Raw genomic sequence first — 12,375 nt, 5'->3', positions numbered from 1 at the left:
GCATCTCAGTGAGATTGAGATCTCCTGATCAGATCTACCTCGTGTGGATACCTATAGAGGTTGGATACTTGTGTGGCTTCAATGGACTTTGAAGACATCCGTAGATCATTGGATTGTAGCTTCCACGGATCTTGAAGATATCTATAGATCATTAAATCATGGTGAAGATTCACTCGCACAAAAGTAAAGATCAGATCTCTACTTGAGCATAGATTTTAGTCTTGTATATTATGATGATGTCTGGATTTAATTGAGATATGATCTCTATGCAAGCTTGATTAGATTAAATCTAATGAACATCGTTCTGATATAAGGTTGCTTTGGCATAATGGTGAAATGTTATGTTACATGGTTGTCTTAGAACAATGTTGGTTGTTTTAAAAATTATTTTGAAATTTCTCTTCTGCTGCATTTTAGTTTTTAAAATTTCTGCATGCATATTTATAGAAATGTGATGGCGATCCCTAACAAGAGAGACTCTGGCTTATATAGGAAGGGACCATCCATCTCATTTGAAGTATTTTTCAAAGGACAAAATCGTGAGGCCCATGAGTCAAAATAGACAATATTTTACATGCCGAGGTATGAGCCCTTGACCGTAATATATAGAATTAAAGCAAGTTGGATAAAATAAAAAAATGTAACTAGAATATTACATGATCGAAGGATACTTGCCAAGTTAGAGTTTGATGAGCCTATCAATAGGAGTATGGAAGCTGCAAAGAGCATCTTGACAAGCCTGTCAATAGGTGCATGTTGTGGTTGCATAAGAGTTGACAATATCAACATCTAGAAAGGAGAGCTTTTGCATGATACACAATAATTGAGTAAATGACAGTATTGGGCCATGAAGCATTGCCATTTATCAATTCATGGGCAAAATGATGGCCATTTAAGTATGGGTTTGACATGACATCATTCCTTAAGTATGTGTTAGATCTACAAGGTCTCACAATTATGTGTCACCATGGGATGATGATCTATTCAACTGCAATCACCAATGACAAGGCAAAGAAAAATATAAACTAACAGTAAACAAAATAAGAAAAAACTAAGAAATATTAGAAGGCAACGAAAGGATTGTATGATCTTCATAGATAATGCTCTAACAACAACTCTCAATATCAACGCAAAAGTAGGGATGCCAAAGAGAGGAGTTTTTCATGAGCTTGCTCATATTCGGCTCAAAATTCACCTCCATTAAGATAAAAATATAAATATATTAGCATTCTTTACTATTATATATTATTTATATTTTTTCCTAAAATTATCAGAACTTAGCTGAGTTGATTGTATATCAACGTAAATTAAAATATAACTAGAATGATCTCCTAAATAAATAAATAAATAAAAATCTTGAAAAAACTAATGCTCTCATTGGAATTTCTTAACCAAGCTATTTATGAATAGATGGAGTTTGGTTCCTGACATGGCATATAAATCAGCCTCTTTATTATTGATTGACATGTGGTCAGCAATTTTATAAAAATTTAAATTTTAGACAGTTACAACTTTATAATTAAGAAAAATTCAAAAATGAAAGGATGATTATGGCAAATTTAAATCCAAATAAAGAAAGGAGATGATGGCTTATAATGAGGGATTATGTCTCATCCTTTGATTTTCACCTCTAATTATAATAGATCCTTGCTGAAGACTTATATAAATAGGACCAAGGGACCGCAAAAGGGAAAGGATTTTTAAAAGGAGAAACTTTCACAACTCAAAACTTTTATAGTGAGAGGCTCTCAAGCACTCATCCATCATTCTATTTTCTTTCTTTTTACATGTCCATAGGTTTGTAAGCACCCAAGGTTGAGGCCGAGATGATAACTCAAGCCCAAGATAAAGATGAGCCTAAGGCCAAGCTCATCCAAAGGTCGAGGATCTCAGAAGGTCAAGCTCATCAAAAAGCCGATCTTAAAAGCTGAGCTCCAATAAGCTAAGCTCCTAAGGGTAAAGCTCCTAAAGATTGATCTTAAGGCCAATCTGAGTAGGTCGAAGTGAAAAGATCGAGATAAAGGCCATCCAAAATCAGATCAACTAGAACAAGATAATATTTTACACTATAATTCTCTATTATATTTTCTTTATTACTATTCTTTCAAAGTCCGATCTGACTTAGGCATCAAAAGGCTCGGTCGGAGCCAATCCAGTGAGTTATTTTTTATTCATTTGGTGGGCAGATCTGTAACTCTAAGATAAATTATTTTTCATAATCGTGGATCTAATAGCACCCTCCTGATGGTTCTGACTAGGTCAGATTTTGGCAGCAATAGAGTGACGCACTAAGAAGGGGACCAGCCCTGCAATGTAGGGCTCCTCCAATTTGTATACCAGTCTATGATAAAAATAAGGAAGAGGATACCTTCTATCTATATTCTGCTTTACTAGAGGCTGCGGTAAAAATAAAGAGGGCACCTTCCATCTATATATAGACTCTTCCTTGACTAGGAGCTATGTTGTGATGTAAAAGGGAGAGCATTATTAATCTTATATTTATTATGAGTCAAAAAAGATTCTGACTTATATAGAAAGGGACTATCTTTCTCACATGTATCTTTTGAAGGACAAAACTATGAGGCTCATGAGTCAAAGCGGATAATATCTCATTATTGAGCCACGAGCCTTAGCTACAATACTATAGATAATGTCCTCTTCAATCTCCTCTTTCTTATACATAATCAATTCTGAATATCGAAAATGATCACTCTTAAGAACTCCATAATTCTCAATGTTCACTCTATCTTCATCTTTATTTCTAATTTACTAAAGTACCTTCCATCATGGTCCTACTTAACATAAAATTCTTAGTTTTTAAGCACTCCTTCATAATTTAACATTACAATTAATCTTGAGCTTTCTTTCATCCACTAGGATTATATCATCCATAAAGAGTATGTACCAAGTAATATTATCTTGAATATATCTCATAAGATCATCTATAATGACAGCAAAAGGTTAAGGACTTAAAACATATTGTTAGTATAAACATAGTATATTGAGAAGCTCAGTAGTATTTCTACTAATAGCTCTCACACTAATAATCACTTCATTATATATATCCTTAATTATATTAATATATCTAATAAAAATGTCTTTCTTTTCCAACACCTCCATAAAACTTCTTAAGATACCTTATCATATGATTTTTCTAAATAAATAAAAATCATATGAAAATTGTCTCTTTTCTTTGAACTTCTCTAATAACCTCCCAAGAAGAAATATAACTTACATTGTTGACCTCCCCTTATAAAATAAATTTGGTTCTCTAATACTTTCATATCATCCGTTAATATATACTCAATTATATATTGTTGAAGTTTTATAGTCACTCATAGGTTTGATACCATGCTAGTTAGAACAATTTTGAATATCACTAGTAATCGGTTCTTTAACACTCTTCCACCATGAATCAAGCATATTTTTAGTCCCTAAAAGCTTATTAAATAAATTAGTCAACCCCATTAATTATTCTCACATAATCTGAACATTTTCAAATCTTAATAAAAGATCTATTAGGTCAATTGCTTGTCTTATTTTCATCTTTTCAAAGCCTCCTTTACCCCCATCACTCTAATATATATGTGTGCTTAACACTACAATCCTCAAATATAAAAAATTAACTAATATTTACCATTCAACATTAACAAGGTTAACATAGCCATTACCTCGATGGTAGAGACTAGTTTGCCTCATTCATAAAAAATGAGATGCTAAATATCGTTTTTATATTTTTTAACTGCAAAATCAGAAATTTCTATGTTGAATAATTCTTCGAGCTTTCAATTTTTTTTTTCCAAAATATGAGAAAGATATGTAATGCATTATCAAAAACGAGATAAGGCATGGGCTAAAGGATTTGATCAAAGATGGGAGGTCATCAAATTAGAATATTCACTCTATCTTTGAAGATAAGGATATGCTTTCAAATTCAAGGAAATGGGTATATTTTTGTATAGATGAGGGGATCTTGAAGTATGAAAACTACTAAATAAATTAATAAATTACTTATCTAACAAATGCAAAATATAGTCAAATCTGACGATTCCAACATAATCTCTCCAAGATCTAATAACTAATAAATTAATAAATAATATTAATTAAAAATAATTCCTAAAATCCTTCAAATTTCAATTGACTTCCTTAATTCATTTTTCAAGAGTGTAGAGGTTGAAAACAATAACTATTTAGTGCTAAAAGCTCCTATAGACTAAATCTCCAAAATTATCTCAATTAATCTAAATATTTAATCTTTATAATTCCTTTATTTATTCCTAAAAATACTATTTAGTTACAAATAAAAGGGATAAAGTGATCTTACCTCTATAATGTGGCAAGAGGAGCTAGCTATTGATCACCTACTTCCTCTACAAACATATTAAAAAAAAAAGAAGTTCAAGGGATTAGAAATTAAAATTAATTAAGAAAATAGAAAATTGATAGAGAGGAGAGAAGAAAGGTGGCATAACTACTAGCCACACAAGAGAGAAGAGGGAAACAAGATAGAGGGGTGTGTTGGCTAATGATGCAGGGCGACAAGCGAACGAGAGAAAAAGAGATGGAAGGGAAAAAGAAAGATAGGAAGATAAAGAGACTAACCAATAAGGCTTGGGCTAAGAAAGCGGTGGAGAGTGGTGGTATGCTTCGGAGTCGATGGAGCAACAATCTCAATCACAAGGAGGGGAACAAGGACCTCTAGGCTAGAACAAGGGAGAAGGGAAGAAAAAAAAATATGGGTGAAGTGTGGGCCAATCCCCTTGAACAGGGGATGAGGATGGTATTGCAAATATATGGTTCACTGGAAGGTAATTTGGGAGAGGACAGTGACCTCTTTGATGATCGATAAGATAGAGAATGGTTAGGGAGGTGGTAGCTCCTTAAAGGCCCATTCAGAAGTCTAAAGGAAGGATTCCATTGGTAGCATCGCAAACTATGACAAGTGCTGCAACCTCTAGTGCAAAGCTCGACGAGCGCCATGATCCCCGTTAGGTGCCACCTCAAATCCATCGTAGGGCAATTCTTTGTGGCCTGAAACAAGATGCCCCTATTTCAAAATGAAATAAAGGATGCCTTAATTATTTTTTATAAAATTTGAATTGAAGTTGGCAAACCATCTACTGACTTCCTTCTGAATGAAGTTGGCAAACCATCTATTGACTTCCACCTGACTATAGTTGGCAAATCATCTATCGATCGATTTTCTTTTGTAAGTTGGTAAACGATGAAGTTAGACCACTTTTTACAGTAGTATGTTCAGATAGTTATTATTGACTCAAGATTTGATTTTGATGATACAAAATACTAGAATATAAACATACTAATTATGTGTTTAAGAATCATTGTAGGATCTCTAAATGAGTATAAAAAAGTCAATTTAAGCGAAGAAAGAACTCACTCAATTTATCCAAGTCAAAAAAAAATTTAAGCAAAATTTTTTCACTTTTTATTTAGAGAAGTCAACCCATGTAGTCAGAAGCTGACCCCTGAATGCCCGTAATGTTAAATAGAAGACCCTACTTTTGGAAGGTTTCAAGAGTCAACCCTTAGGAAAAAAGAGTCAACCTCGGCACGCTAGAAAGATTAGTACATTTCATGAGTCAACCCCCCACGACCTCAAGTGAAAGGTAAAATGCCTTAGAAAACAACTCTTTCAAGAGTTAACATCAGCTTTTCACAAATGACCCTCAAGATCAGAAGAGTCGACCCTATAATAGTCTTGGGAAGAAGATATAAAGCTTGAGGAAAAAGCCCCTATGAGAGTTAATCCTAGTGCTTCAAGAGCTAACTTATGCTAGCGTGAGTTGACCCTAATATCAGAAGGGTCGACCCCAGAATGGTCTCAGACAAAAACAAAAGATGCCCAAAAATGCAAGATTTTAGATTCAATCCTTAAAGACGACCGGTCGATCTTTGAGTAAATAGAGCTGGCCCCTCTGCATCTAATAGCCTAACAGCTACTTTTTCTGTGAGTTTCTGATGGAAAAATCCCAACTCTAACAACTCTTTTCACCCCTCCAATAACTAATATAGGTGTTCCAACCATTCCTCATGGTATTTAAGGATAGAAATTAAATGAGAAATACGAGATAAAGGACATCAAGAAGAAAAAAACAAGTTTTATTGAGTGTATTGAATGCATTTGAGAAAAATCCAAAGAGAGTGGTAAATAAGCTTTGATTGAGTTAGCTTCTAAGCAAACATCCACAATGCCCAACCTTGCATTCATCAAGCATTAAAAAAGAAGTCCACGAATTCAAAAGCAACCTACTTTGGCTTCTATTGTGCTTCAACGAGCCCTTGTTCTTTTTTTGCTCTTAAAAGAGCTGTGCTTTATGATTCCATTCATTTACTTCTAATTGTTTAATTGTAACAAATTTCAAGGGGGTGAAATTTAGAGGGTCGGTGTGTCCAAATCTTGAATTGGGACGTTGTATCGAGACTCAGAGTTGGGAAGATTGTGATTAATTTACTATCTAAAATTAACTAAATTGATTGTGAGCCTAAGTAAAACAATCAAATTACAATCAAGTTGATTACAGTTGAACTCCCAAGCAAGAATTCAAGGACGTAGATATTGAGTTTGGACCAAATCACTACAAAACTAATGTATTTGTGTGTGATCTCTTGGGTTGCATATCTAAGCAACAACCATAACACATGTTTAGCTACCAGGGAGAGCTGGCGAGAGAGGGGAAAAAGGAGAGAACCAAAGAGAAAAAAAAAAAGAGAGAGATTAGAGAGTGCTCATCACTCAATATTTGCTCCCATCAACCTCAAAATTGTCCTGATTCAATTATTATGTGTTTTTGAAGTAACTTCCTTTTATATTCATCTCTGTTTTGGAATTCTCCTGGGTAATAATCTCTCTTTTGCAATTCTTATGCTAAAACCTATTTTGAGAGGAACAATTCTAGTAACTTATCTATTATTATATTATATATAATGGGTTCTTACTTCCATGTGAATGTTGGCTTTTTAGGTGAATCATCTAAACTCCAAATACTATTTCTTTATTATTCTATCCAGTTATTCTTGGGTATGCAATGCATCCACTTCAGTGCACTGGTCTCCCCTGGGAAACTTCTCAAATGGACCCTAGGAGATCACCTCTTCTTTCTCCTCATCTTATATATGCACTTTGTTTACAAATAAGTGCAGCTTTTTATAATAGAAAAGGGTGAGGTCCCCCTACAACATCCAATCAACCAAGTGTAGGTGACTTTGAATCTAGGTTTATTGGGTAAAACATTCCAATGACTTTACAAACTACACTAGTTGGCAACAAATACACCCCTTTATATTTACTTCAGAAAAAAGAAGTATATTAAAGTATGTAAGATATCAAATATATTCTAGAAAAAAACTTGATGCATACAATTGTATCCATCCAGTGCTCTTCTTCCAACAAACAATCTTCATAATCAAGTGCTAGATTGTAGCCACATTATTGCCACATAATGGATATGGATACATTATTACACATAATGGCAACTAACATTAATTATCGCACCACTTAGAAATCAAAAAATAGGAGAGATGACATATTGCTGCATCAACTTTTTTGTGTGAGATTTGTGTTGTTTTAAGGCACATGAATGCATTTTCTAAGAAAGCACAACAGGCTATCATCTTCCTGCGAGAAGAAAGTGACTCACCGGGTCCATGATCTGCTTCAACCAGCTTCATCCATCAGTAAAATACTATTTTCTAATTTCTACTCCAGTGATCCATTTACCAAGCATCTTACCAACAAAAACACTTTAGATTGTATCCTTTCTAAAAATAATTTCACAAAAAATAATAATTTCAACTCTAACAATCAAACAGTCTTAATCAAAATGCATGATTTTAGATATTTCATTAATAGGGCATCCTTGAAAGCCTATCTTTGCAAGCTAACTTTGTGGTTTTAATCATATGATGGATATAGCATTTCTAGAAATGGATACACGAACATTATGCTACATTCTAAAAATAATCTTTTTAACTACTTAAATAAAAAAAAAACAAAGGTATCTATTCGACCAAGAAATATCTCAGTTCAACAGCAAGCAAGATAAGTAATTTCCATTGAAGATTATCTATTACAATGTAAATTTGCTTAATTTCAGAAATAAAAGGCAGTATGAATTTGTAGACTTCGACATTTTTTGTCCTACATGATGCTATATACCAAAAGATCCATAAAAGATACAGTTGAATTTATAAAACTCCACCAAATACAATTCATCATAGCAAGACATAAAAAAAGGTCAAGAAATAGTAAATTTGAAATATTTGACCAATTTCCAAATTGGTATATGTCATATATACAAGTATGGTCAAATGAATCTTTCTTGTCATCTACCCATGGTATAAGTTTACATTTTGAAAGGCAGGTATCAACCAGTAACTCCTGTCGCAACTATTACTGGAAACAAAGGGAGGCACTCCACAAAAACTTATAATTTACACAAAGATTAATACCAACAAAGTGAACTTCAAGTGAAGGATGAGTTTCAGCAGGTTACCAGGTTGACGGGGCTATAGCCAAAAATATAGCATTGCCTGTTAATCATATAAACCATGTCAAAGGAACTCGTTGATGTCAATGACAAAAATGCAATGCCAATCTATGGTTGCAGCAGTTATACTCATTACAAACAGATAAAAAGTCTACAATATAACTGATCATTGCTAAATTGCTTAAAGAAAGAGAATTTGTGTTGAGAAAGAGACATGTAGCAGTACACGATATGCTCCCAGGTCATAAGCTTGCATTATTTCTTTAAATTTATAAACATTGTGATAATCAATCATAATCAGCCAGTAATAACAAGAAATTTCATAAAAGTAATGAGGGGCAAAGAGACTAACTTAAGAAATTTTGATAGTATAGTATGGTCATGATACCTATTGCTGAACTCGATCAAGCATGGACGAAATGGACAGAGGTTAAGGTGAATTTGACTAAAATCAAACTGACAATAACTTAAGATAAGAAGGCCTTACAAAAGCCTCAAGAAGCCCTGTAGATACAATCCAGGAAAGTTGTGGTTCATAAACAATCATTAATAAACTAGGAATTTATCTGTATTCATTAACTTAGATTGGTATAAATTCTCAACCCATATATGAACATGTTCTGCCTATCATGACATCCTTTAAAAAAAAAAAAAAAGATAGCAGGAGTTAAACATGCAAACAGGACATAATTCTCCAAAACATGTAAACAGAACATACCTCCATAAGATGCACTGATGAAGGCTCATCCTGTTGAGGGAATTTCTTAGACTTTGAATTTATTTCTGATTGTATTGTGTCAAGCTGCTCGCTTATCCCTCTCAACAACCTCCACAGTTCTTTGTTTCTCTCAAACTCTTCCTGCTTAATATTCCTTACATCATCCTCAAGCTGCTGCATCTGCTTCTTCAACAGGTCAACATCAGCTTGAGACGAAACAATCTCACTCCCAGATTCTGCACCAATCAAACGATAATTCATAAAAGCCTCTTTCTGTTGTCTGAGAAATTTGTTTTCATGGAAAGTACATTCTTTCTTTAACAAGTCCTTGTCTCCTGATAAGAAGTTCACAGGTTCTTGTGGCATTGATTTGGGCATTCCAGTAGTTTGCTTGGCTTCCAAAGTAGATTCTTGTAATTCTTTGTGATTGCAGCCGTTACTACTTTCAGGGACTTCATGTATGTCTTGCAGATTGATAGGATTTATTGCGTGACCATCTGCTTCAGGTTCCAAATAAAAACTGCTAAGGTGGTCACAATTAGATATTTTATCTGCATCTTTCATTTGAGATGGTAAAGACAAGGCATCCTTACCGTTTAATGCAATACCCGATATTGAATTGTGTAATGTGTCACCACTCACATCGAAGTACCATGAACATCTGGACTCCTCTCCCAGTCTCACGGAATCTGTGGCCGAGGTTATTTGAAATTCATCATATCCAGATATGCGCTCCTTTTCTTTTAGTTTCCTGCTTGTTTCTGCTGGCTCCCATGCAGACTCCTTAAAGAACTCTTGCAATTTGTGCTCCTTATCACTGAGCTGCTTCATGTAGTCACCACTTCCCCAACAAATTGATTGCCCAGTGGGAAATAAAGAATTATCCTTATCAGCAATATCAATTCCATAGCACAACTTTTCCAAGTGAACGGCAGGCAAAGAGATGTTCCTTTTAGCAGAACGCTCAAAGCATGCCTTGTCCAAAAGTGAAGTACTGCTTTTTAAACATGGATAGTCAAATGTTTCCACTTCTCCAGCCTCAAGGTTCTTGACACCAATACCTGCTAACTTGCGTCTATAAGCATTAATTTGATATTTGAGGGATGCAATCTCTATATCTTTCTGAAATATGACTTCTTTGAGAATTTCCAAAGACTCTTCAGCATGCTGTAGCTTCTCCTCAGCCATTCTTTTGTATTGGCATGCTTCCATTTTCTCTACAGCCTTCTCTTCCTGAAGACGCAAAATCATGGACAGAGCTTCATTGGTTCCAGATGTTGAAGCTTGCCTTTCCTCCTCTAGCTCCGCATAAAGCTCTTTCAAAGCAAGAGACTGGTTGTCGAGAGCTTCCCTTAGAGCAGCAACCTCACATTCAGCCATAGCCAGAAATTATCCAGATTCAATCAACCACCTTATATGAAATATTAATGTCTTCCAATCTGTATCTGAACGGGGTAACAATAAATTTCTGAGAGTCACATAACAGACACTAACCATCTGTAAATAATTCCAAGCAATCTATTTTCCAAACACTCAAACAGAAACCACACAGATTTACATCTATCTCCTATGGATAAATAGGGTAAAAGGTCATAGCAAAGCTAACGTGAAAGAATAAACCAACAATCCAAGCTAAATACCACTTCTGCTAGCAACTCTGTGCATATGTTATGATGCAAATGTGAAAAATTTTCTTTTCATATCTTGTTCTATCCAGATGTCAGTAAATAAAGGGGGAAAATCAAGCAGAAACTCAATTAACAGGTGGATTTCAAGGTAACATGTGGCAGAGCATATGACGAGACTGATGGTGAAAATATTTTCATAAAAAGAACAACATAGATGAAGTAGTTAACTACAAAAAATATATGTATCTCATGTATCATGATTAAATCAGAGAAAAAGCATGTCAAGAAACTTTTAATTGAACGGAAAATAAAATTTAGTTCACATGCACTAGAATCCAAATCCCATTTCCAAGCGTAAAAATTTTTGCATGCCATATCACGAATAGAGACATCTACTCATCTTGCCAACATGCGACTTCGAACTTAGATAAAAGGGAAGAAGGCAGAAGATTACAACTTGCTTAGACAACGATTTTATTTCGAAAAGGCGAATTAAACCAATCTACATAGATAGATAGATAGGCTAGCAAACAAAGACAAAAGAAGGCCAAAAGAAAGAGAAGCACCGACTCACCTGATCGATATCTCTGTAATGCCCAACGCTATAAAATGGTCCCAGGGCAAAAAGCAAGAAAGATTATGGTACCAAAAACCATATTTTTGTTCTACCAAAAACTCTACAGTCGCCAAAGTAACTGATTAGATCCAACAACTCAAGAAGAGGATGATGTTTTAAACAGCGATATAGGCCTGCATCAAAAAAAAAAATCAATAAGAAGTTCCTAAAGTTCTCTGGATTGTTTAAAAATGAAATCTTTTTCCAAAGAGAAAACTATCAGAGATAAATCTTTTTGAAAAAATTAAACAACTCAGGGACCCCACCCATTCCCACAGATCAGAATGCTTCTCCCATAAGGAATTTTTTTCCGCCACGAGAGAGAGAGAAGATAGATACCTATTCCGTGGAGTCTCGAAGAATTCAAGCTCGAAACCTCAACACGCTGTCTCTCTCTCTCTCTCCCCGAGATCTCCAGTGAATCGAACCTTTCCCTCTTTCTGGATTACAAATCCGTTGCCGAAAAGTACATTTAATGGTATTCGGGGGTGATGTACCGGAAAAAAAAAGGTATTACGGGGTGCATTTATCAACGGCCATTTTTGGTTAAAAGTCGTTGTGTCCACCGGAGGGGCGGGTTAAATCCAATGCGCAGTAGAAAGTTTATTTCCATGGACCCTTGACTGCAATACACGACAGACATCAAGATTCCTACAAATTAAACCGAATCTTGAAGTCAAGATGGCGTATCTGAGGCCTGCGGTGGAACAAAGTATCCACCAGACGCTAAACGCGGCTAGGAAAGCGCAGAAGGCCGGCCCAACGGGGCGGTCCCACGTCGCAACACGTTTTGGGGCGTCGAATGAAATCATGATGGGGCCGACAGAAGAACATGGCGCATGATGTGCAAATGGACCGATAAATTTGTCCTTGTGATTTTGGTTAAAAATCATGTTGTGAGCCGAT

General features: G+C 35.0%; 1 protein-coding gene across 4 annotated transcripts; it reads right to left on the bottom strand.

The window, feature by feature from the left end:
* Positions 1 to 8,181: 8,181 nt before the first annotated feature.
* On the bottom strand, positions 8,182 to 11,966 carry LOC105032011 (uncharacterized). Of its 4 annotated transcripts, XM_010906330.4 has the most exons (5): positions 11,809 to 11,966; positions 11,428 to 11,603; positions 9,819 to 10,670; positions 9,226 to 9,722; positions 8,182 to 8,550 (listed from the first exon to the last, which is right to left on the bottom strand). In XM_010906330.4, exons 3-5 carry the CDS (start codon positions 10,603 to 10,605, stop codon positions 8,527 to 8,529), a joined length of 1,308 nt encoding a protein of 435 aa, XP_010904632.1. In that variant the 5' UTR covers positions 10,606 to 10,670; positions 11,428 to 11,603; positions 11,809 to 11,966; the 3' UTR covers positions 8,182 to 8,526. The 4 variants fall into 4 exon arrangements, with proteins under 4 accessions (XP_010904632.1, XP_010904631.1, XP_019701703.1 ...); XM_010906329.4 differs by having other exon boundaries at positions 9,226 to 10,670; XM_019846144.3 differs by having other exon boundaries at positions 9,226 to 10,664.
* Positions 11,967 to 12,375: the final 409 nt, after the last annotated feature.

Source organism: Elaeis guineensis, chromosome 1, assembly GCF_000442705.2.
Source record: "Elaeis guineensis isolate ETL-2024a chromosome 1, EG11, whole genome shotgun sequence".
NCBI classification, from domain to species: Eukaryota; Viridiplantae; Streptophyta; class Magnoliopsida; order Arecales; family Arecaceae; genus Elaeis; species Elaeis guineensis.
This window is presented reverse-complemented; position numbering and strand designations above follow the sequence as displayed.

Excerpts from the sequence above, each read along its gene's own strand:
- LOC105032011 (XM_010906329.4), bottom strand. The coding sequence starts at position 10,605 with ATGGCTGAATGTGAGGTTGCTGCTCTAAGGGAAGCTCTCGACAACCAG. Across the intron at positions 8,551-9,225 it reads CATCAGTGCATCTTATGGAG|GCAATGCTATATTTTTGGCT; the intron begins GTATGTTCTGTT and ends TATGATTAACAG.